Source organism: Pseudorca crassidens, chromosome 6, assembly GCF_039906515.1.
Source record: "Pseudorca crassidens isolate mPseCra1 chromosome 6, mPseCra1.hap1, whole genome shotgun sequence".
Lineage (NCBI taxonomy): Eukaryota > Metazoa > Chordata > Mammalia > Artiodactyla > Delphinidae > Pseudorca > Pseudorca crassidens.
Genome location: NC_090301.1, coordinates 66709886 through 66737023, shown reverse-complemented (window position 1 = coordinate 66737023; position 27138 = coordinate 66709886). Strand labels below are relative to the sequence as shown.

General features: G+C 37.5%; 1 protein-coding gene across 3 annotated transcripts in view; it reads right to left on the bottom strand.

Moving 5' to 3' along the window:
* SLC38A11 (solute carrier family 38 member 11) overlaps positions 1-27138 on the bottom strand; it is a 73816-nt gene that overhangs the window by 15126 nt on the left and 31552 nt on the right. For 2 of the 3 annotated variants that reach the window (XM_067741697.1, XM_067741700.1), the window contains exons 8-12: positions 22245-22315; positions 21062-21223; positions 17918-18030; positions 14358-14489; positions 5800-6199 (exon numbers count right to left, since the gene is read on the bottom strand). In XM_067741697.1, the coding sequence (XP_067597798.1) occupies positions 5906-6199; positions 14358-14489; positions 17918-18030; positions 21062-21223; positions 22245-22315 (772 nt within the window). In that variant the 3' untranslated portion in view covers positions 5800-5905. Of the gene's footprint in view, positions 1-5799; positions 6200-14357; positions 14490-17917; positions 18031-21061; positions 21224-22244; positions 22316-27138 lie in introns of those variants that run through there. The other variant, XM_067741699.1, reaches the window with a different exon arrangement.

The following is a 27138-nucleotide window of genomic DNA, read 5'->3' as shown; positions in this document are numbered from 1 at the left end:
GGATCCCACATGCCGCCGAGCGGCTGAGCCCGTCAGCTATGGCCGCTGAGCCTGCGCGTCCGGAGCCTGTGCTCCGCAACGCACGGGAGAGGCCACAGCGGTGAGAGGTCTGCGAACCGCATTAAAAAAAAAAAAAAAAAAAGAGACAAGTAAATTTTTATTTAGCAGTCAAAAACAAGTGAAAAACTATGTGCTGACTGGTATGCACTTGAAGAGACCTTTTAAGAATATTCCAAATAGTCTAAACTTAAGAAAATAATTGAGAAAAATGTAAAAAATGCAGATTAAACTAAAAGTGTGGTGTGTCTGTGGCCATCACATTATGAATAGCACAGAACATTAAGGAAATATTCTTCCAGTATTTGAAAACTATTATGCAATTCAACACAATAGTCACTCACTTCACTGACAGGTGATGAGGTTCTGAAATAATGTAGTGCTAAAATTGAAAGAAATTTCAATTTAATGAGTATAGTTTATATGAGGATAAAAATAGATTAATAGTAGATCACATTTCAGATTTAGTGACAATAAATTTATTGGGGAATGAGTGAATTGGAATGGAACTCCATTTGTCAAATCATGGTTGAACTACAATCATAGGTTGCTTACAGATATGAGAGTTCAGCATCAATCAACCGAAGCACCCTGTAATATTCAATTGGCTATAAAGAACTTATGATACAGTAGAATATATATAGATATATATAGATATAGATATAGATATAGAATACTCTATTATTATTTGTAAATTATGTGTCTTTAATATTATTAAAATTAATAATAAACGTATGTGCTTATATGTAAAAAAAAAGAATATTCTAAATAAATTCTCTGAAGGGTCGATGCTTAATAAAGCAAAACGAGAAACTCAATTATCTAAACCACCTTGTTGGATGAATGACTGTATCACATTAACTTGCTACTTTACTGAATGACAATCATTATAGATAGAAAAATCCTATTAAAAGAATATGTATGGCTATATGTACAATCAGCCATTTTCCCTTCTATACTACCAATCTCACTTCAAATACTTAAGTGTTTAGTACATTCAAGGTACCATGCCATGGACTATTAAGAGTAAAAAGAGGCTTTAAAACACACTGTCCTCAAGGAACTTTTAGTCTGGTTGGCAGGACATGGTTTCTTCATATAACATAAGAATTACAGAATTCCAAAGGAGGAAAATTAACCTGCAGCTAGAGTTGTCAGGGATGGCACAGGGAGAAGATTGGAGGACTGATAGAATTTGATGAGGGTGGGAAAGGAAGGTTTGGATACTTCAGATGAGAGGATGGCAAGAATTCAAGGGCAATGGCAAAAGGGGCAGAAAGCAATTTTAGTGTAAAACAGTGCTTTAGTTATGTCAGAAAAAAGGGTTCCTTCCTGCAGTCATGGGAGATGAGGCGAGACATGTTGAGGCCATTCTATAAAAAGTTTGAATACAGGCCACGGAGTTTGTACTTTATCCTATAAGCACAAGAGATTCACGAAAAGCTTCTGAGCAAGCATTTGGTGTTATCAAAGCATCAGTTTAATAAGGTGATTCTTGGAGTGATACACAAATCATCTTGAAGGGAGGAGAGCCTGAAGGCAGAATGCTCAGGTAAGAGGCTGTGGCATTAGTCTGGGTGTGAGTTGGTAAGGACCAGAATCAGGTAGGTGTTAGGAGTGAAGGACAGATTAAATCTGTATGTGCCTTTTTTTTTTTAAAATGAGACATTTAGCATATTGCTATAAGTGAACAATATAATAAAAATTCCAAAGCTAAATTTATTCATAATCTTCATTTTCAATGAGCAAATATTAGAAAATGACTATTGAAATGTCCTATAAAGATAGCCACATGAATTCTTTATCAGCATGATGTTATTATGAGTATAACCCAATTTTACTCATGTTCCAAATAAGATTTTTTTCCAAGTAAGACATTTTATTGAGTTTAGTCCTAGGAAAACTTGCTGTACTTTTGAGGAACTGGTATATTTTCTTCCTTCTCATAAGAGCTATGAAGCTCATGCAATCTTCCCTGAATGCCTGTAGGTTCCAAACCAGGTTTGTAGCTTAACCACTGCAGCTGTGTTGACTTTAGACCATAATCTCTGTTTTCTTCTTTGTTAACTCTCCTCCCCTCCCTTGTCATTACTCTTCCCTAATCTCGCTGTCTTGGTCTCTCCTCTCCTCTCTGTAAGCTTCGCCAAAGGATTTTTCAAAGAGATGAAGGATAAGTACAGTTACTCTCTGACAAGAGCTCTCCCTTCTGTCTCCACTCTCAGTTTCTTCCTGACCTCCAACCTGGCATTCTACGCCCTGCCCAGCCTCTAAACACATGGCCCCATCTGGCATCTCTATTATGTCCAACCTCCATCCTTATTCAAATGTGACCTTTGAATCAACAGCAACCGCATCACCTGGGAACTCTGAACAAATGCAAATTCTCAGGCTTCACCCCAGAGCACCGAACCAGAAACTCCGCATGTGGGCCCCAGCAATCTGCATTTTGACAAGCCCACCAATGATTCTGACACGTGTTGAACTTTGTGAACCATTGCTCTAGAGAATGACTGTACTGTTTTCTTTGTCTTCCAGTCTATGTGTTCTCTAGGTCATGGTGCCTCTTGTCCACTCTGTGTGTCTACTCTGTAATCTGGGCAAGTCCTTTATACTCTTTTTAGAATAATTACAAATTCTTCAAGGAGGTTATCTGATTGGTGTAGCTAATTATTACCTCCATCAAAGTCAGTTAAGCATTTATGGGTACCTTACCTCATGGTCATTGGTTGGTCCATGCTTGAGAATACCTGACAACGCCTGGTCCTGTCAGCGGCCAGCTATACTAAAAAATGGACTAGTACCACTTCCCTGAGAAGACTGCCACAGATCAACGAGAAGGAGGCCTGCTGCTATCCAATATATTTATCTTTTTATCGCTCATCTAATTAAGTAGATGTGTGCAGTATGACTCCAGCAAAGGACTAGTTGGGATTTTCCTACTTCAATAACCTGGATTTCAGAGTTCTTTTAGGAAAGACAAGAGTCAACAATTATTGCTTGACACCATTGGGGCTGGTCAGAGGCAAAGCAGTCTACCTGTTCTGATATTTGGGTTGCGGTTAAAGAACCAATTATAAGTGACATGCATAACGACCCGATTTGTAAGTTATACAGATGCCATCCAATCTATATCCTTAAAGGAAATGTATTGCTAGATGTTTGCATTAGTATAATAATATAGTAGTATATTATTAGATATATATTATTATTATATAATATATATTAATATATATAATTATTATAATATAATAGTATAAATATACTATTCCCTCCCCTCCTCTTTAAAACTAAGAAGAACTTTATAAGGTCAAATGTAGTGACAACTTCAAAAACTGGATTAAATATTCAAGTTGTTTTGTTAAGGGCAAGAAGCAGCAGGGAAGGAATGAGTTTCAGTGGAAATCTCATTAAATTGATGGGGGTGGTTCTCAAAGTTATGCACACTGGCAAAATAAACGTAAGTATTCCTGTGAAACAGATGTGTTTGTAACATTTATTCTATCATAATTTGAAAGTGGTAATCCTTGCAGCTAATAACTGGGCCCAAGGTAGTCTTGTTCTGCAGTTGATTTGGAAAACACACACACAAAACCAGAACAAATATATATTAGGCATTAATGCAGCACTCAGTTCTTACTCGGAGCTTTTCACCTACTTGAATCAAGGTTAATGTATCTGAAGCAATAGCAAGAGTACAAGATAATAGAAGGTTAAGTACTAAATTACGTTATCCTTGACGTACTTTTCTTTGTACACCCTTGGAAATCTCTCTCATGACTTTATCTAACAACTATGTAGGTCAGTGTTTCTCAGTCCTGAGTAACGTAGAGAAGGACTGCTGCAAAAATTTCTTACATTCCCTCAGTACAGAATGAAAGTATTTTTATAAGCATTTTACCAAAACATGTATTGATCTAAAAATGGACACAAATCACCTTATGATTCTTAACCAACTATAAAAACAACAACTCTACAAATGAAATACAGAAAAGCTATACAGCCAATAGAATTTAAATTAATTTAGTGACCCGGATGATGTTTTGTAGAAGCGAATGCTACCACACAAAGCCCAAGCACGGCCCTGCCGGCTAAGGGGCAGCTTCCTTTGCTTTCAAGAGGCCTTTCTTACTATTAGTCACATGACAACTCAGCTTTCACCACGTCTGTATTCAAACTGCTGTGAAACTATCCCTTTACACTTCCTGTGGGAATTTTTTTTTTTGGCCTGTGATTTTTACAGATACGTCAGGTGTGTATTCTCTGTTTGTGATATTTTCTCATTATTTGACAACAATTAAAACAGTACTATGGATTGTCAACTTGATTGAAATACAGATGAAAAGGTGAGAAATTAAATCTACTTGATTTAAGGTAGCCATCCAGATGGGCCCAAATTTCCTTGTTACTTTTAAAAGATTGTTATAGATATGAAAACATGAAATCCCCCTTAAGAGATATTTTAAAAATCTCATTAAAAACTGAGGTCAGCTGTGGCAAACACAGCTGTGCCTCCCAGACCCCGCACAGGAAGTATTAGTGTCCCAGCCACCAGCAGATCACCTCTAGCTCTCAGTCCCTTTGGGGTTTGCTCAGCTGCAAAGAGCTGCCCACATTCAAGGACTGATGGAAGTAGCGGTATTAAAACTTGGCTATTTCATTTGAACTGAGACAACTCTGACGGGTCACGTATGCTCCAGACTCCTTATGGACTTGGCTGGGGCTTTGCCAGCCTGCACTGCAGTTCCGTGTGCCCACCTGATCCTGCTTTCCCCCTCTGTCCCACTAGTTATAATCCCTAATAAATACCCCGAAGGCCAAACTCCATCTAACTGTCTGCTTCCGGAGAATCTAGTCAACGAGAGCGCCCAAGAATCTCTCTGAGGACCCCCCAGAGTAGTGAGACTGCCTCTTTTGTGCCCTGATTCTTCTCTCAAGGCTCTAGTCTGAAAGTTCAGCTTCCAGTTGTTTATTCCTGCCAGCACTTCACATTCAACGGGTCCAAAGCTGATGCAGAGCTGATCTCTTTAAGCTTGTGCCTCAGAACAACTTGTGGTTGCCTCCCATTTTATAATTCATTTAATGGTACCACCATCATATTCCCACAGGATCAAAACTGCGAGGTAATTTTGCTCCCTCACACACCTAGCTCTGTATACCTAGTCTATTAGTCACGCTTTGTAACATGTGAAGGACTTTACTCATTTCTCCAGGGATTCACTTTCCTCTAAACAAGGGATGCTGCTGAAATCATAACGGACAGCTTCACTTTGCTCTTGGGATATCTAGTCTCCTTAATAGTCTTGAGTTTTCCTTCCCTTTGAGTCCTTCTTTTAAGACAAAAAATGTATTTTTCTCATAATGGACACACACACAACATTGCAACCCACAATCATCTACTCATTTTACAGCACAATATATTGGCTCACATACTCAATAAGAGAATACTGCTTTGGGAGGTTGGTAGCAGACGCCACAGGCTTCACTGCTCCTCCTGCATTTAAGATTAGCGCAGCCCCGTCATGAGAACAAAACATTATTTTGTCCCAGTTTAAGATAAAATACATTCAACTTTCTTTTCCTTTTTTTTTTTCCCCCCCACACTGTGTGGCTTGCGGGATCTTAGTTCCCCAACTAGGGTCCTCGGCAGTGAAAGCGTGGAGTCCTAACCACTGGGCCGCTAGGGAATTCCCTCCTTTTTATCTTTTATACTGGACTAAAGAGTAAAGAAAAACCAAGTCTTGATAAATGCCAAAGTAATACTTTTATAATATAGAGACTAAAACATGTGTGAATGTTATTGCGCAGTTTAGAAGTCTATGAAAAATACCTATTTTTTAAAGCACGCAACTCACTGAAAGATGCTGACGTTTAAAATTGAAAGTTGTGTTGTCAGTTGAAAGTGAGAAATTGAGATGTTCGTGAGGGAGAAATTGTCGGGAAAGCAGTAGAACATTTCCTGCCCGTGGGTGCAGTCTTGAGGATTGGTGACGGCCATGACAAATCCAACAGCCATCACCACAGCACCAATGGGAAGCATGACACAGGACATAATCTTATCTGAGTGTGTCCTCGGTTCTTCAGACAGTTTCAGATAACATGCTGATGGGATGATAAAAATTAGGGGAGCTGCACAGAGCACACCCTGCGTATTCAAAACAAGAAATAAGATAATGTTACTGAATGGAGCGTTCCTTGGACAGTTTTTAAAAAACATTTACAAAATGTATTTGTCATCATGCATGTTAAAAGTTTGATAGGTTCAGTTAAATCAAACAGAGGAAAGAAAAATAATTCCAAGAAAGACTTAGGAATAGGTTTTTCCCTTACTGATGGTATATTTACAAATGAGAAAAGCAAAATAATATAATAGTATATCAGGCTTAAATAATAATCAGAAAATAATATAAAATAAAGCAGATGGTAAGACTGACTCCTGGCAAACTCTTAAAAGTTCCCATATTTTCAGTCACATCATATTTCCTTATACTCTTCATTTCAAATTGCTGGTTATCTATTATGCCATTCAAAGCTGAGAGGTCTGTTTGTCAGCTGTGTACAAAAGGGGACTATTGGGAGGTGTATATAGGGCATAACGTCTTATCTCTCCTCTCCTCTTTCCTTGACTTTGTATGAAAGTAGGTGCCTGTCTGTATGAGAAAGGAAAACTGTACCCCTAAGGGTACTTAGCATGAAGTAGCATTTCTAAATCCTCTTTCAAGTAAAACTAAACACATTATTACCCTAGAAAATTGACAGCAGAACTAAATAACTATGACTCATTCACCCTTCCCCCACATTGGCTTATGGATATAAGTCCAACCTGAGGAGGAATGTTAGATTGAAAATTATGGGAAGTGGTGTTGTCTATTATAGAAAGATCAAGAGTTACTGACTTCAAAGGAAAGAGACTTTCCCCTTGAGGAGGCCAAATCTGCACTAGTAACTCTGTGAATGAAGTAATGTTAAAATTTAATGCACTTTAGGTAATATTTTTTCTAATTATGTTAAAAATTAATTATATATTAAACAAAACATAACATATTATTAACAAAATATATTTATATGATGTGACAAATGACGAATGATATTTTCTTAAACCATAATACAGAAAATTTTTAAAACACACAATAACCAATATGATATGGTTTAGAATACAAAAGAAGCTTTCCATAAAAAATATATTTTCCATACCTGAAAAAGTTATTATGGAAATTTGTAACTATACAGAAAAGTAGAAAGGATAGTATAATGAAACCCTATATGCCTATCACTATGGTTTGAAAGCTTTTGACACATTATTTTGGTAGATCGTCCCTAGGGAAAAATCATAGAAAACTGATTTTGAAATTGGATGATGTAAAAGAACAGATTAGACCTTAAAAATAGTTTTAAAAGAAACTTTTTTTCAGTCTCACCATTTACTAAGTTTACTGTATTTTACACTAATTACTACTCTCATACAAGAAATATACGACTATGATTTCAAAAATGTAACTTTTTTATTTTTACAAAAACAGCAAAAGTCTGGAGAAATATCAATTGAGGGGGACAAATTATGAAGTCAGACTAGCCAGGCAGCATCTAAAAATCTGGGGAAGAATAGAAGGGACCACACTTCATGGAAAATATTTCTACAGTCAGAGATATAAGAATGAGAAAATTCTAAGAGGTACCATATTCTAATTTAAAATATATGGACAATATAATTTTGCTATTCATAGCACATGAATACAAATGATTACCTACAAAGGTACACAGCATATAAAGGATTAGTTTTCATATGGCCAGAGTTAAATGAATTATGGATTCCTTAGGCTCCATCATGTCACTTGAAACTGACAATGTTTTTCAAGTTATAAAAAATACTGTAGAACTCAATCTGTGCTTACAATAATTATCCTTTGATTTCTATGAAATAATTTTTGAAAACAATTATATATGTATGCGTGTGTGTGTGTGTGTGTGTGTGTGTGTGTGTGTGTGGAGAGAGAGAGAGAGAGTCTCTTCTCTTCATAGGAACAAACATGTGAAACTACTTCATCTGGAACTGTGGAGTGTGAAAGTGCTATCAGGATGAAAACTGCCACCAGCTGCTGCTAAGAAGCTGTCATCAGTCAGCATTTGGGACTCTTCCAAACCTAACTTGCTGGGCAGTGCAAAGTAATGGGTGTTCTGTTTATGCCATAATTTTTAAGGGTTGAGAAAGTAGTGGGAATTAGTGGGAAAATTGTATAGCTGATGTTTGTACTGGAAGAAGTCCAGTTGAGTATCTTGTCTTGATAGCGGTTACTTTCCTAATATTTGAGAGCTCCGTCTTGCTAGAGATTGTTGTTAGGACCTAAGATCATCAGTAAAATGATAGAACAGTTCCATCTGCTCTATTCCCTACAAATGAGTCCAGCTAATTTGATCTATCTAATATAGCCTTGCCTGAGGTTACACCACTGGCTTTGGGATAATTTTTGAAATTTCTTGACAGGACATAAATACCATAACAATTTATCAAAGAGACAAGAAAATATAGCCTTAATTATAAAGGGTGGGGGGAAAGCACTATCCTTTGATAATAACACCACAGATGCCAGCGCATTTTGTAGTTTGCAAGGGGGAAATAACAGAAAGTGTTGAAGATCTTTACGGGCAATACAGATTGGAAAAGTATCTGAGTTCTCCTACCTGAATATAAACCTCTCATTTATGCAAGGAAGCTGAAAACTAAATAAAAGAATGCTTATACATATTGAAAATTTCTACTCAGTAATCAATTTGGACTCGTGAAATGTGTTCCTATACCTTAGAAAGAAACTCTAGCTCACAGGTCTTTGGCAGCTTGGACTATGGCTCCCTCACTCTGTATGTGGGCTCTTGCTGGGTAACTGGTTTGCTGTCCTCCTTCCACTGTAAGCTGCACACAGTGCTTGCTGGGCTGGTTACTCTGACCACAAGCACCAGCTGCTTCATCTCTTCTCTTTGCTCTGCTGCACGTAGAAACCCATAGGACCCAATTACTGCAGATGCCTCTTCTCTCTAAGAGCAACGTCAGTGCCAAGATGCTGGATTCTTATTACCAAGAATGGAACCTACATTTATTTTATTTGTTTCTAAAATGAATCCTTTAAAATTGAGAGTGCATTTGACTTGGAAAATATGTCGTTGTCTGCCGCCATGAAAACAATAAAATAAAAGGGAAGCTAAGTTCTAAATGGGGTTTTGCTTTTTATTAAATAACTAATATAACCCTGAAGAATTTATTCTGTATTATTTTAGTTATACTAAGTAACAGCATTCCCTTAACTTTGCAAGTTGAAGGTCTGATTCTATTACACATCTCATTTGTAAAGGTCCATATTCTACTTATTCTTTTTTTTAAAAATAAATTTATTTATTTGTTTTTATTTTTGGCTGTATTAGGTCTTTGTTGCTGTGCGCGGGCTTTCTCTAGTTGTGGCGAGTGGGGGCTGCTCTTTGTTTTGGTGCGTGGGCTTCTCGTCGTGGCTTCTCTTGTTGCAGAGCACGGGCTCTAGGCCTGCGGGCTTCAGTAGTTGTGGCACATGGGCTCAGTAGTTGTGGCACATGGGCTCAGTAGTTGTGGCTCACGGGCTCTAGAGCACAGGCTCAGTAGTTGTGGCGCACGGGCTTAGTTGCTCTGCAACATGTGGGATCTCACTGGGCCAGAGATCGAACCCGTGTCTCCTGCATTGGCAGGTGGATTCTTAACCACTGCGCCACCAGGGAAGCCCTCTACTTATTCTTGATTCTACCACTTAAAACTAGTGTGACCTATTTAAGTGTTTATTAACAGATGAATGGAAAAAGGTGTGGTATCCATACACATACACACACACACAGAGAAATATTACTCAGACATAAAAAAGAATGAAATTCTGCCATTTGCAATAACATGGATGGACCTAGAGCGTATTATGCTTAGTGAAATAAATCAGAGAAAGACAAATACTGTATGTTGTCACTTATATGTGCAATGTAAAAAATAAAACAAAGTAGTGACTATAACAAAAAAGAAACAGACTCACAGATATAGAGAACAAACTAGTGGTTACCAGTGGGGAGGGGTGAAGGTGGAAAGGGCAGGATAGGGGAAGGAGATGAAGAGATATAAACTATTATGTATAAGATAGATAAGCTACAAGGATATATTGTACAGCATAGGAAAATATAGCCATTATTTTATATTAACTTTAAATGGAATATAATCTATAAAAATATTGAATCACTATGTTGTACACCTGGAAGTAATCTATTATAAATCAACTATACTTTAATTAAAAAAAAAAACTAGTGTGACCTATTTAATCACTCCAATCACTCTGTGCCTCAGTTTCTTCATCTATACAATTAATACAGATTAAGAGGATAATGCATGCAAAACACTTGGCACAGAGTAAATGCTCCCTACATGCTAGCTCACACTGTTGCTCAGAAGGGGAACACCACATGCTTTAGCTACTTCTAAAGTGTTGCGTGACCTGGCTTGCATTACTGACAGAAATGATGCTTGATCTGGCTTTATGAAACATGACAAATGCCTACACAAAACGGAGTTGAACAAAGACCTGACTATGATATTGTGCTAACCAAAAGACATTTGTTGACTGGAAAAATATGCACTCAAGTGGTCTGGAAGAGAATGCAGATCTTAGATTTTATGAATTCCTACAAAGTGCTTTAAAACTAGTGTAATTGAGTTATTAGATCATGACAATTTAACACTCTGTTTTTTATGAATGTTTACATAACCAGGTTTTTAAAAAATCTAAGGATCTAGAATCATGTATTAAATTTTTAAAAATAGTCCTCCAAGCCAGCTCAGATCTTGACTTTATAACAGATATTCACCAAATATTATTCTTTGACTACAACACCAGAATTCTGTCTTAACCACCAAAAATTTCAACATAAGCATAACAGGGAATATTTAATGTGATTATGTGCTTATAATTTTATTGTGTGAGTGTGATTCACAGTGAACAGAAAGTAATGGTCAAATTTACAAAAATATATCATTCCTGAAACATAAGCAATATGTGTATGCTCGCTTAACTTAAAGGGAACAAAACATTCTTAGGCTATCAAAATAGTGAGTGGCAAGGCACTTGATAAAGACATTTTCTCTCATATGACAATCCTACAATATTCTAACAAACAAACAAACATGCGAACTCAAATGAGACATTTCACAAAATAAGAAATAACATCGAGCTGGGAGTCATGCCGATCATGTCCTCAGCATAATTAGAGGGTTACCATTACTGTCAACCCCAACAATTTTTTGTAACACTTAATTTCCTGGTGCTACACTAAGAATGTCTCTTATGTCCAGGGGCATTTGTAGAAATAGTTCCTCAACTGTGCTCCCAAGGGCAATCGCCCATGCAGTAATTTGGAGCACTGTGTTCTTGGCACTGTGCTATATACTGTGGAAGATGGAGGAGGCAGCTAAGTACCATTCTTGTCTCCAAAGAACTTGCACATAGGTAGGCAAGGCAAGCTTATGGACAGTCCAAACAGTACATAATACAAGATAATACATAAATCAAGTTAGCACATTTAGGTAGCAGTCATCCCTTTATGTAGACCAAGGTTGGAACATGAAATGATTTTGAGTGAACCTACTAGCCTTTGGCCTATGCAAAATTAGGATGTAGGTAAAAGTTACTTTTAATAATGATCCATCTCTCCTATGAGCCTTCTTTCCATTGCTAATGGAATAGATGTTTCCCTAGTCCCATGCGGTTTCAGGGGAGCTGCCTACTCCCTACTTTGCACATACTCTGATGCAGGAAAATTCCCAATAGTGTTCCTGACTGAATCTTCCACTACCTTTGCCTGGACCTTCAAATCCAAATGGCACTTGGAGGGAACAATGTCTCGGGCACTGACAATAATACCTTCCCCTTCCCCTTAACTCTCAGTGGAGTGAGTAAATGATAACTTGGGATTCCATCTGAAAAGCTTGCCCTCCCTGTGGGGGCATGATTGATGAATGCTAAGTGGTGTGATTCTGAGTAGAAATTTCATTAGGACTGTAGAAGGGGAAGACGAAAGACTCTAAAGTGGTAGATTCACTTCTATTCATGTTTCACCAAATGCCATCATTATCCTACTTCCACAAAGTAGAACCAAGGAGTCATTCTTTTTTTCTTTTGGTCACTTTTAAAAACTGACATATAGTTGACATACGATATTATGTTAGTTTTAGGTGTACTACATAGTGATTTGACATTTACATACATTATAAAATGATCACCACAATGAGTCTAGTAAATCATCTGTCCCCATACGAAGTTATTACAGTACTATAGACCATATTCCTTATGCTGTATATTACATACACATGGCTTATTTATTCTATAACTGGAAGTCTGTATCTCTTAATCTCCTTGACCTATTTCACCCCCCTCACCACTCCCTTCTGGCAACCACTCATTTGTTCTCCGTATCTATGAGCCTGTTTTCATTTTTTTTTTTTAATCTTTCTTAGATTCCACATATAAGTAAGATAATACAGTATTTGTCTTTTTCTGTGTGACTTATTTCACTTAGCATAATACACTCTGGATCCAACTATGATTTCATTTTGTTTTGCCCAAGTAGTATTCCACTGTATATACATACCACATCTTCTTTATTCATTCATCTATTGATGGACACTTAGGTTGTTTCCATATCTTGGCTACTGTAAATAATGCTGCCAGGTACTTCAGGGTGCATATATATTTTCAAATTAGTGTTTTTGTTTTTCTTTGGATAAACACCCAGAAGAGGAATTGCTGGATCCCAAGAAGTCATTCTTGATGTGTCCCTCTATCCCCCTGTCCTCCCAGTTGAATTGGTTACCAAATTCTGTCAATCTTTTCTCAAAAACGTCTTTTCGGAGTCTACTTATACCTCTTTCTTTTCTTCATTGCCTATATAGCAGCTGAACTTTTATTTGTGAGATTGTAAGCTCCACGATAGCATGGATCCTTTCTGATTGCCTCCCATCCTTGTATTTCTGTTGTGTGGAATACAGTATACTTGACCCTTGAATAATGTAAGGGTTAAGGGGTTTCTGAGCAGTCGAAAATCGGTGTATAACTTATAGTCAGCCCTCCACATACTTGGTTCCTCCATATCTGCAGATTCAACCAACTGAGGTTCATGTAGTACATATTTATTGAAAAAAATCTGTACACAAGTGGACCTGTGCAGTTCAAACCCATGTTGTTCAAGGCTCAACTGTAATTATGCAATATATATCTGATCAACAAATAAACAAGTTAGAAAATGCACTAAATTTTAAATCTTTGTAATATTTGCATAGAAAGGAAAGGAAAATAATAATTACAGGAAAGAATAAACATAAGCCAAAGGATAAAAGAAAGAATTAATATGGCTTACTCATAGGTCAAAAATAAGATCGACTAGAGCTGAGGGCAGATTATGGGAAGTTAATGGTAAAAAACTTTCTATAGAAGGTTTGGAGTCAGATCATAAAGGCAACAGATTTTATGCTTGTTGGTAGGAAAGTGGAGATTTTTAAGCAGGATGGTGATAAATTGGAAGCAGAGCTTAAATATATGCTAGTTGAAGCAAAACGCCAGTACTAATTCAGATGTGATATGATGAGGACCTAGATTTGGGAAGCAGCAGTAGAGATTACAAAGTAAAGTCTAGAGGGAGAAAAAAACACTTCAAAGAAAAAAAGAAGAACTTGCGCCAGGGTAAGTGAATGTGGGGTGTGGATATAAGTCTCTTCATTACATATTTTAATTAATCTCTCTAGACCTATCTTCACTCTGCATAGGACTTTCCAGATCCGTTTAATTTATTGTTATTTTCAGTAATATGTATGTTCTACAGAAAACAGAATATGAAAAAAGTCCTTTAAACCAATATCGTAATTTCAGCACTATTGATATTTTGGATTGGATAATTCTTTGTAGTAGGGGTTACCCTGCACATTGTGGGATGGTTAGCCACATTCCTGTCCTCTACCCACTAGATACCACTAGCACCAGCCTACCCAGTTGTGGCAACTAAAAATGTCTCTAGACATTGCTAAATGTCCCCTGCAGGTGGAGAGGGAAGGGCAATGTTTCCCCCACTGGAGAACCACTGCTCTAAAAATATAGTCCTATAAAGTACACAATATCATCTTTATAAATATTTACTATAATATAACAAACACATTTTCATTCCACTTTAGAAAGTGACACCTTTGTTAAGGGAAAATACATCTCATGTTAAATGTAAACATTATTTTAAAAGGGATTCTTAGAATCTTTAAATGTACTTACATTGAGCTCTAAAACTATTCCAAGGCAATCAATCAGCAATGACACAAGTGTGGCCACAGTAATGATAACCACTGTTATGATAATGTGGAGAACTGACGAAAGAGTCCCACCAAAAAACACATTGGCAATTACCTGCCAAATATAAACAGATTATTTAGAGAGGGAGTCTCAGAGTTGTGCAGGACTTATTAAGAGAGTATTTTATATTATAGTAGTTAGGACTGTATAAAACACTACCAATTAGGCAATCAATCAAATCTTAAGCCAAAGCCATATGAATGAATGTTCTATCGTTTCCAAAGTATTTACACATAGACACACACACATATCAATAACAAGTATTCTTTGTTGAACTATCAGACAGGCAGTGGATTACATTCCAGACTCAGAACACGGCATACTAATGTGTGTATAAATATATTTCTCAAGTGTAAGAGAGACCTTGGGAAGTTACCTTATCCTTCCTCCTTGAGTCCAACAAGCTTACCACTTACACAAACTACAGATGCTATTTAGATTATTTGAATGACCTCTAAGGAAGGGGTTAGCACAATATCCTTTAATAATAATGGGTGTGTAATATCCTTTACTAACAGGAAATTAATTTCATATAATCTAAATCCTATTTGATACAAGCCAAGTCTATTTTATCTCACCTTTCCTCAACAAAAATGGAGAAGAGTTGATTACCATTTTCCATTGATACTCAGATCAGGAAATCGATCAACAGTTACTTATTTACTGACTTGCTAAGAGAAAATGTCTAGGAGATGATTCCTAGTCTCAGAAATTAACATCCTAATTGGAGAGATCCAACCAATCTAATGAAACAAATAGTGATCAATTTTTGACAGATTAAAAAGATCAAATACAATTCAGAACTAGACAGTGCTTTAGTTATCTAGATCTGATTCCCTGAGAGTAATTGGCTTTACAGTATTCCTGAAATGTGCTTGTCCTACCTTGGCTTGAGGTAGGACTTGAAACATGGATGGGATTTAGAACAGAATTATAGACCAAGGCAACAGTGTGAAAAAGAGCAAAGAGGTAAGAACAGTAAAGATACCTATGGGGGACAAGGAGGAGACAGCCTGAATAGGGTGGTAGCTTTATGCAAAAGAACCATGAGACAAGTATTGGAAATGGTGGGAGAGGGTCAGATGCTGGGGACCTTAATGACTGTGATAAGTAGCATTCCTAGTTGAGTAACAGTCCCCCATTGACGGGATACTGCCATAACTGTTAATAATTAAATGGGGATACTAGTCACTCTTACTCATTTATGGTTTTACAATTGGTAATGTCCTTCCAAATATTATCTAATTTGAAGTTCATTGTTTTTTTTTTTTTTTTTTTTTTTTTTTGCGGTACACAGGCCTCTCACTGTTGTGGCCTCTCCCGTTGCAGAGCACAGGCTCCGACACAGTCTCCGGACGCGCAGGCTCAGTGGCCATGGCTCACGGGCCCAGCTGCTCCATGGCATGTGGGATCTTCCCAGACCGGGGCACGAACCTGCGTTCCCTGCATCAGCAGGCAGACTCTCAACCACTGCGCCACCAGGGGAGCCCCTGAAGTTCATTCTTATAGATGAAGATCACTGAGTGGGGCAGGCTAGTGAGAGTATTTATTAGGCACAGACTGGCTTTGTGGCACCCTTGTACTTGGCTGGCTACTTTACCTATGAATAGAAACAGCTTTGATTATATTTAGGCCAACTGTATATTTGTGTGTGTGTGTGTGTGTGTGTGTGTGTGTGTGTGTGTGTGTGCGCGCGCGCAGAAAGGAGAGAAAGAAAAAGGAAGTGAACGGGTGAGGTATATGCAAAGTTCCTCTGCCTAGTATTTGCTACCATGGCAGAGATCTTGGTTCGGTTCTGTCTTCCTGTCATGGCAGCTAGAAAGGAAACACAAGTTCCAAGTACTGAAGACATAAGCTATACAGGTGGAGTGACTCTGACAGACCACAAGCAGTTCACCAGAAACCACATGAGAATGCACCATTTATTATTGCAGATCTAGAGATCAGATTTGAACCTAAAGTACTGGGCAGAAACTAAAATAAAACCATTTCTGGCATCCAACAAGAGTTGGCAAAAATTTTAAAGGCTCTTCAATTTAAAAGATATTCATCAAGTTCTGTCTACTGCTCCCTATATTTGAGGAGAGCTGGCCTATGAGTTATACATTTGTAAGTGAGGACAAGTGATTAACTGCAAAGGATACACATAGTGCTGAACATTTCCTCATTCCTTTTTCTTGTGCAGTTCCCTATCTGCAGAAGTGGCATAAGGTAAGCACTAGTGTGCCTCTAGAAGCCTGCCCATTAGTTAGTGTATCTGAAGCTCTGTAGGCATTTCGCTTCACACATTAGACCCATTGACATGGTGCACTGTGTAAACAGCCTCTAGGAATAGATCCTAAGACTAAGCCTTTTCAGTGTGATTCCTGAAAGAACCACTATGAAGCAGGATCATGTTGTTCTGCTAAATGGTACAGTGGATTTTTAGCATACTGTATAAGGGATTCCTGACAAGCCACATTATCCAATTTTACACAAAAAGAATTAGTTCTCTTTTACCTAATCTTCCTCTACAAATTCAGGTGGGCTATGTAACATAACTTGGAGTTGACTTTATAAGTGAAATATCTGAATATACAGATATAAGTAAATAATATACTCTCTATTATTTTATATGGTATATAAGTATAAATAAATATATTTATCATAATAAACATATTTATAAATTTATGAATGAATAAAGAAATGTTTATTTTATATTTGCATAAACATAAACATTTATAAATTTATAAATATAGAATAAAATATATCTGTAAAACTAATGGTTTAAATTGAATTTGGGGTTTTCATGAAAAATAAAATATTTTAGTTTTTTAAAACTAATAAAACTCATCAAATCTGTCCTGTGGTGCCTTTAAAACATGTTGACTTATAAAACATTTTAGCCAAAAAACAATTTTGTAAAACATGTTTTAAACCTTAGTACTTAATTTCTTTGTAAGAATGAGTAAAATAGGGATTCCCTGGTGGCGCAGTGGTTGAGAGTCTGCCTGCCGATGCAGAGGACACGGGTTTGTGTCCCGGTCCGGGAAGACCCCACATGCTGCGGGGCAGCTGGGCCCGTGAGCCATGGCCGCTGAGCCTGTGCGTCCGGAGCCTGTGCTCCGCAATGGGAGAGGCCACGACAATGAGAGGCCCGCGCACCGCAAAAAAAAAAAAAAAAAGAATGAGTAAAATAAAATCTTGGTTTGACTCTATTAAATGCTGGCATTCACTTTGGAATGCAGTTGTATTAATATTTATACTTACGTTAATATAAACTAAACTACCAAACATGATTTTCAAATCCAACTTTTGAAAAAGTATCTTGTAAACATTTGAATATGAATTTATCTTTAAACTGGTTAAAAGAGAAAATTTTATACATTATATTACTTGTCATGCACTTGGGAATTTGCAAAATCAAATGATTTATAAATCGCCCCAAATTAATACAGTAGAGAGATGACCTAGGTAAAGTGTTGGAAAGAAGTTGTGCTTACCTCTCTAGTCACAAAGCATTCAATCGGGTATGTCAAAATGACAGTGACTCCATAACAAAACCTTCCAAATGTTACCAAGTCATCATTTCTGCAATAATTTTCAAATAAGTCTCCTAGAGAATAATATAAAATAGATGTATTTAATAGATACTGGGTATTGAGATGAATATCTAATAAATGAGATATTGGATATTTATTATATAAGTGAAGCTACATAAACGGCATTTAATTTAATAGAATAGACTGCCAAATCTAAACATAAATTTTGCATTCAAAAACTATATAATTACTGATGGGTATTAAAAGTAGCACATGTTCCACTTGAAAGCAAATTCATCACTAATAGTTTTTTTCTTAGTCTCAGTGTTTGTTTTTAGAAGATTAGCCTTATATTTGTACAAGCTCTGAAAAATACTTTTATCCATTGTCTTCTTACACCAGAATCAACTCCCTAAATTCTTGTGCACTGGTTTTATAAACTTGCTTCTGGTCTTTGTTTCTGGTAAGTAAGTGACTTCATTATTAAAAAAAAAAAAAAAAAGTCTGTTAAAATAAACAAATTTCCTTTTGAAATGTTATTCTTAGATCAAGGACAATCCTGAAAGGAACAGTAGGCTAGTACATGTAGGGAGCTGAATTTCCTGTATATCACGCTATAGAGTTTAATCACAAACTCAGGGCCACAGCAAGGAATTCCAAACATACATTATCTTCCATGTTATCTGATGAGTCTGAGGTAAATGCACTGATTCAAAACTGTGAAAATATGGTTATTTCCCAGGCAGAGTATTATATTTAATTAGTTCCAAACTAAACGATGGACCATATATACATTGAACCAATTCTTATTTAGAGACTGTATTTTCTTAGACACCTGTGAGGAAATGCAGGGACCTAATGAGGGCACAGATCATGTCAGCAAAAAGTTTCCCAATATAGAAACAAAGAATATTTGAGACTGTTTATTTCCTAAATATAACATGCTTACATTTTAAAATGTTGGTCACATTTTTTGATGAGACTGACTAGAAAATTAGATAAAAGTCACACACTACCACACTGTTTACAAAGAAAACAAAATAATAATACTTCTGTACTTTTTTTTTTCATTAAAAGACTAAATGACCTGCCTCTTCCCAAGACTTACTTTAAGTGACTCTTTTCCCCTCCCCCTGTTAATTGAAGTAAATGTACATTACTTTTTAGTGTTCCTTTTGGGCAGAAGGAGATTAAATCACAAAGCAGTAGTGGCAGAGGTTCATCCAAGGTTGATTGAAAGGGTTCCAACACTCTGAGAAAAAAGGCCCAAAGCTCCCTGTTCACTAACCTCCACTAAAAAACAGGCCCTGTACCTTTTCAAAAGTCACTGGGAAATTCAAGAACAATGTAGAGTTCTCACTGCCTCACAAGCTGGAGTTTATGTAATGAAAGGGAAAAGAAGCATGCAGTGTGCGCAAACAAGACTAGATTTGCCTAAGGCAAAATGGCCTGAAGAAACAACCTCAGCTTATTCTAGGTTGAGTCTAAGTGTATTTTAGGGAATTATAGCTAGAAAAGAAAGAAAAACAAAACAAAACAAAACAGACAACCAAAACCAAAACCAACCTGTCAGCTTTGTTATATAAAGACTTAATTATATCTGCACAATTACTAATGATAAAAACACCAGGAAGGTGTGACTAAGAAAAAGGGTTTATGTCTTATAGAAAAGGCATTTAAAACCAAGGTCCTGTGCAGACTGGAGCCTACAGGCTATTTGTCTTTGCAAACTATGTAGCAATAGTGATACATGGCAATGTTTTGAAACAATTTTAATCAAGATTTTCAAGGTCACTTCATTACTGCACTCTAATGGCACACACCGGTATTATATTTTCGATGGCACTGGGATTTTGTTATTCAGCACTCTTTTATGAAGCCATCTTCTTTATTTCTTGAGAAATCTCTCCCTATAATCATAGTCACCTGTAACCTGCATTTGGAACAATGTACCACCCACCCAAGAGTACTTCAGCATCATCTGAAAAGTAAGCTAAGCAGAACTAGAGGCTAAGAGACAGTTTTTAATGGGCCATATGTATCCAAAATGGGGTAGATGACAAGATGGAATGGAAAGAAAATGGGACTGAAAGTTAGGAGATGTGTTTTCTACTTTGTCAGCAGCCAGCTTGGGCAAGTTACTCCGCCTCTTTGTGTTCTAGGCAGGGGGTAAAACTAGTTATTCCACTTACCTTCCTAGGGTTGTCTGAAGGTCAAATGAGATAACAAACCTGCAAAAGCTGTGAAATGCATGAATCATAGTATTTAGCAGGCTGTCAGAATACCCTAACTCTCACACTACAGAGATGAGTGAATGTAAGGGTCAAGGATGTAGAAGAGATGACCATTCTGTTGTTGGGCCTGGATGAACAGAAGAAAAGAGAAGTGAATTCAGTGTGGGGTCCTGGGATGAGAGTTGGGGTGAGGAGGGAAAGGCCTGGTTTTGTGGGAAAGGTGTATTTTGTGTTTAAGGCAAGAGTGAAACAACTAAGTAGAAATGTCCTGCAGGCAAGAGGCTGGAGATGAAAAGAAAGTTCTGGACTAGAGTTAAAACAATGAAAATCTCCAAGAATTTGTTGAGAGAAAAAAAGCCAACTTGCTTGAGCCAGTTAATGGGGGTTGTGGGGAGAGAGGGAGAGGAGGTAGGAGAAAGTAAAGATGAATCACTCAGAAAGAAAAAAATATTAAAGGAGTGAATGATGGATGGTAGTGCTCTTTTCTCTGCGGGAGGAAAGAAAGAATGTACAGAACTGTTAAGTGACTCAGAGAGGTCCATGAAAATCAGAACCAAGAAGACTGTTAGCTTTGAAGAGTGGGAGGATATTGGTGTCCTCGAAAGTGAAACTGCAGTGGACTAGTAGAGAGGGAAGCTGGAATTCATGTGCTTTGAAGTGATACCGTGGAAGGAGGGAGAATGGACTACAGAAGAAGCTCAGCAGTTTAAAAAGGAGAAAATTAGGAAAATTAGGAGAGGCAGGAAGGTAGGGGAGAGAATGGGTTCTACTCTGAAGTAGAACATTGGGTATAATTGTACTTAAAATGAGAAGTGATAGCACCACTCCATATGAACACCAAAATATGCTAATACTGAATTTTTCATTTTACCTTGGGTGTAGCCAGTAAATGTCAAGTATCCGCATGTAGCAAAGAGAATACTGATAAATACAGAAATCAAGGTGGACACATGGATGATGCGAGACCACTTAGCTACTGTGGGTTCTTCCAAAGAACCATAAACTAAGAAGCAGTTATGGTGGCAAATAAATGCTGCAATACAAGAAAAAAAAAAAAGCATTATTAAAGCAAGCACCATAGTTCTCCCTTTCCTTCAGAAAATTCAGAGATGTATGCTACTTTGAAATACTAATGAACTGAAGTTCAGATATACTAATTTACTAAATATGTCAGAAATAATCTTTCTAACAGCTGTAGGAATGAGAAATTTCATTCACATTAGGCTTATATTCTCCTCATGTCACTCTTGATATATACCAGGCCTAGCCAACTTTCTCTCCCATTTCCCAGTGGCCTTTCCAATCTTAAAGGAAATCTAAACAACACCATATTTTCAGTCCAGGGCTTCCTTTCCCATCTGGGATATAACAGAGTAACTTTAGATGGCCAATTCACAATACTTTGTGTGCAAGGTTTTGAAGAAGTCCATAACACTTGCTAGATTTTCAAGTTAAGAAATAAGAAGACTTAAATGAGTTTTCTGCATGAGGAAGAGACTTGTCCAAATTGAAGCACATTCTGGTGATGAGTGAGAAAAGTTCGAGCCTAATTTTATGTTGGCACAAACTGGATCATATGCTGCTAATGGGAAGTCTAAAACTTAGGACGTCTGCTCTCCAGACACACAGCACCTTTTTTTTAAAAAAATAAATTTACTTATTTATTTTTGGCTGTGCTGGGTCTTTGTTGCTGTGCACAAGCTTTCTTTACTTGTGGTGAGTGGGGGCTACTCTTCGTTGCGGTGTGCGGGCTTCTCATTGTCGTGGCTTCTCATTGTGGAGCATGGGCTCTAGGCACGCAGGCTTCAGTAGTTGTGGCACGTGGGCTCAGTAGTTGTGGCTTGTGGGCTCTAGAGCTCAGGCTCAGTAGTTATAGCACACGGGCTTAGTTGCTCCGCAGCATGTGGGATCTTCCCAGGCCAGGGCTCGAACCCGTGTCCCTTGCATTGGCAGGCGGATTCTTAACCACTGTGCCACCAGGGAAGCCCCACAGCACTTTTTCCTAGTACAGAAGACTCCATATTCAGAAAGGGCCTTGGAAACCATCTACTCACCAAACGACATTACACCAACAGCCTGAATAGCATTGGGCTTTGCAAATATCCAGGCATCTTCTGTTTTTGGTCTAGAAGAGAAATCAGTTAATTTGATGAATGATTAAACAAATGCAAGCATAAGCATAAAAGAAAACAAGAAATGATGTCACACTATAAATTGAACATCTTTAAGTCAGAAATTAATAAGGGGCTCCCATTCATCTTTTTTTTTTTTTTTTGTGGTACGTGGGCCTCTCACTGTTGTGGCCTCTCCCGTTGTGGAGCACAGGCTCCGGACGCGCAGGCTCAGCGGCCATGGCTCAGGAGCCCAGTCGCTCCGCGGCATGTGGGATCTTCCCGGACAAGGGCATGAACCCGCGTCCCCTGCATCGGCAGGCGGACTCTCAACCACTGCGCCACCAGGGAAGCCCTAATTTTTTTTTTTTTTTTTTTTGGCTGTGCTGCCCGGCATGTGGGATCTTAGTTCCCCGACCAGGGATTGAACCCGTGCCCCCTGCATTGGAAGCGCAGAGTCTAAACCCCTGGACAGCCGGGGAAATCCCCATCTTTTTAAATTGTAAATAAATTTCCTGGGAATACCAATGTTACTGTTAACCTCAGTCCTTGAAAATGCATGCCCATGACTTGGAGAGACTCTAGTTTTGCATATTTAGAATTGACCACTTAACTCTGTGACTTTATCTACTTATCAATTTAACAACAAACATTTGTTATGCACTCATCATTTGAGATACTTGTTGAGGGAGATTCAAACATTAATAATGCAAAGTTCTTCCTCAGTTAATCAATGCTGCTCTTTTTTTTTTTTTTTTTTTTGCGGCATGCGGACTCTCACTGTTGTGGCCTCTCCCATTGCGGAGCACAGGCTCTGGACGCGTAGGCTCAGCGGCCATGGCTCACGGGCCTAGCCGCTCCGCGGCACATGGGGTCTTCACAGACCGGGGTAAGAACCCGTGTCCCCTGCATCGGCAGGCGGACTCTCAACCACTGCGCCACCAGGGAAGCCCTCAATGCTGCCCTCTATTTCCCTTTAACTCTTCCAGGTTCATCCTACCCAAGGGAAATTCACAGTTGGTGCTACAGTTTATTGAGAAAGGTAGACTTGAACTAATATTAATTGAAAAGGTACTTAACTATGTTCTAGGAACTATCCTATGCTATCTCAATCTTCACAATAACACCTAAGTATTATTATCACCATTTAATGTACTAGGAAAGTCAAGCTCTGGGTGGTGACATATCTGGTCAAGCTTCCACAAACAGTAAGTAAAGAAGTTGAGATCTGTCTCTTTGGTCTGTCTCTTCCTTACTGAACTGCCAGTCGCCTCAAATTCCCACCTGTATATACACTTCTCAAAGAGGTTTTAGAAATATATGTACTTTAAATAGCTTGAATAAGTCTCTTTCCTAGTGGAATTAAAATATTTGCCAACCTGTCTATAGGCAGGGATTGGTCTCCCTGTTTAACAAATCCCTGAGTAGCAGTGAAGAGCACAGGCTCCAAGATCAGACAGCCTGTGTGATCTGGCCCCATCCACTTATTAGCTATGTATCTTAGGCAAAGTACTTAACCTTTCTGTGCTTCAGTTTTGATATCTATAAAATGAGGATAATAATAATAGTACCAAATTCACTGAGTTATTGTGTAAATTAAATAAGAAAAATATGTAAAACTTTGGAAGAGGGCTTCCCTGGTGGCGCAGTGGTTGAGAGTCCGCCTGCCGATGCAGGGAACACGGGTTCGTGCTCCGGTCCGGGAAGAACCCACATGCCGCGGAGCGGCTGGGCCCGTGAGCCATGGCCGCTGAGCCTGCGCGTCCAGAGCCTGTGCTCCGCAATGGGAGAGGCCACAGCAGTGAGAGGCCCGCGTACCGCAAAACAAAAAAAAAAACTTTGGAAGAGAGCCTAGCATACAGTAAGTATTCAATAAATGGTCACTAGTATTATCAGCTTATGTATTAACATTGTTATTATTATACAGTTTCATTTAATAGAAGGTAGCAAATGTCCAAAAGTATGGCCAGCTTCCCTGAAAAGGAAAGGCTTCAGTGAGATCCAAAAAAGGCATAAGATAGAAGAGGGGGACAGGGAAGAAGGGTCCTAGAAAGCATAAAGGTACTAGGTATAAATCCATCTATTTCCTAAGTTTGTTATTCATTCTCAATGTAGACACAAAAATGTCTCATCTGTTTTGTCAAAGTTAGTGGGATTTATGCATTATATTACTTCTTTCCATATTTGAAATGAGCATTACAGACACAAAAGAACTAAGGAGCAAGCAAGGGAGGCCTCCTGCTGTTACAGTGCTTGCTCAGAAACCCATAGTTTGTTGAGTGGGAGCTGCTGCCACCTGCTGCTTCCATTACTCATTGCAGTGAACATTACCGACAGCAGCATACCTGTCAAACTCCAATGTTAATGTGGAAAAATACAAATTTTGTCCACAGTCCTTAAACATTTTTTTGAGAAAAGGCAGCACTAACAATTGTAGAAGCTTGAAGATTTTTAACTTTCTAATATGTTTTAAATGATCTACTTTCCCTGGTAGGGTATTCCCAGGTGAATAATATTCATTTTTCCTTTCCGTACAGATTGTGGTGGTGCCCTACTTTTTAACTCTTATATTAGTAATGAAAAGGTAGGAGTTTTATTTTTATTTTTCTTCTTTCATTTAAGTTTAAAAGGTTTTTCCTGGTCCATATGGTTCCTTGATATTCCTAGATAAGATGGAGTGTGAAATAGTACTTATGATGATTTTGGATTTTCTGTGTTCAGCTTAATGATGCTGATTTTATAAGATGGAAAATACCAAAAACATGTTACAGATAGGAAAAAAATGTGTGTCCAAATCTAGATAAAGGAAAGAGACACTGAATACGGTTTTCCAACCTTTTATAAATTAGCCTGGGATTGAGTTCCAGAAAAATGGTTCCACAGAAAAAAGAAAAGAGAAAGTTTCTTGGTATACTTTATGAAACATTGATACTCAGTGTGGATGAGAAAATGAAGTTACAGACCGCTCTGACTTTAGAATATAGATGCTGAAATAGAAAATGAAATATTATCAAATGCAATCAAGCAATGTTTAAGAAAAAAATCATGTCTAAGAAGAGTTTTTTTCCAATAAGTGCAAGAGTAGTTCAGTAATAGAAAAATCTTTTAGTATAAGTCATCACATTAACAGATTAATGGAGAAAAAGCTTATGACTGACCATTTCAAAATAGGTAGGAAAGCATACAATCCAGTATTTATTTTGACAAGCATGCTAAGCACGCTATTATTAAAATAGAACTTCCTTAACCTAATAAGGAATATATACCAAAACCTACAGCAAGTGACATACTTAAAAGTGAAAAATTAGAAATATTACAATTAAAGGCAGAAACTAGATGAGGATGTTCACTATCACAGCTTTCAGAATATACTATTGGAACTCTTAGCTAATGCAATAAAATAAGATAGTGATAAGATATGTAATCATTGGAAAGTGATAAATTATTTGGACACAATATAATTATGTACACAGAAAATTCAGGGGAATCTACTGACAAGCTATTGGGATTAATAAGAGCATTCAGCAACTTCACTGGATACAAGCTTAATACACAAAAATTTATAGGGTTGATGTATACAAAAAAGAACCAGTTAAAATGTTTTTTAAATGGCAGTGACAACAAAAACACTATTTTTAAAGATATGCATAATATTAATGTCATGACATAATTTTATTGAAAGACAAACAAATGGAGAGATACAGCATATCCATATTTATGAATGGGAAGACTCAATATCATGTAGATGTCAATTCTCTCCAAATTAATATTAAATTTCAAAAAATAAAACATAATATCGATGGAGGAGAGATTGTTTTAAACCTATAAAGGCAGGCTTCCCTGGTGGCTCAGTGGTTGAGAGTCCGCCTGTCGATGCAGGGGACACGGGTTCGTGCCCCGGTCCGGGAAGATCCCACATGCCGTGGAGCGGCTGGCCCTGTGAGCCATGGCCGCCGAGCCTGCACGTCCAGAGCCTGTGCTCCGCAACGGGAGAGGCCACAACCGTGAGAGGCCCACGAACCGCAAAAACAAAACAAAACAAAACCTATAAAGGCAAAAACCATAAAGGTAAAAATTGATAAACCTGATAAAATCAATGGAAGGTAAATATTAATATAAAATGTATAATAAATTAATCCATATTCAAAGTTAAAAAATAAAGAAAAGCTAAAAATTGGGAGATGAAATGTGTCTTGTATATAACCAAGAAAGGGTTATTATCCAGTGTATATTAAATGCTACTGCATATCATAATAAAAAGATATTCCAATGAACAATAGACAACAGGTAATTGACAGAAAAGGAAATGAGAATGGCCAACAAATATGCTGTATGTTGCTCACCCTCCTTCATAATTAGAAAAACTCAAATGAAATACATTAAAAAAAAATTTTAAACCTAATTCAATAATAGCAATGTTGAGAAGTTGCTAGGACAAGATACAATTATTATGGAGGGAACTGTAAACTATAAAACAGTTTGGAGAAGATCTTGGCAATATCTAGTAAAGTTTAAGGTACTCAAAGCTTATAAGCAAACAATTACATTTCTAAATTTCTAAACCATCAGATTGTATGCTGTAGAGCAATTAAAAAGAGTCACCCAGTGCTAATTTTATCAAAATGGAAATATACTGAATACAATATTGAGGGAAAAATAGTGAGTTATATTAGAGAATGTACATTTTTTTTTACCATAGTGATTATTTATGAATATTTTACAAACATACTAATCAATACTAATATGTAAATGCATAGTATAAGTATAGAAGCATGAACAGGAATGATTCAAACCAACTTAAGAATAATAGTTATGTCTGGGAAAAGAAAAATGAATC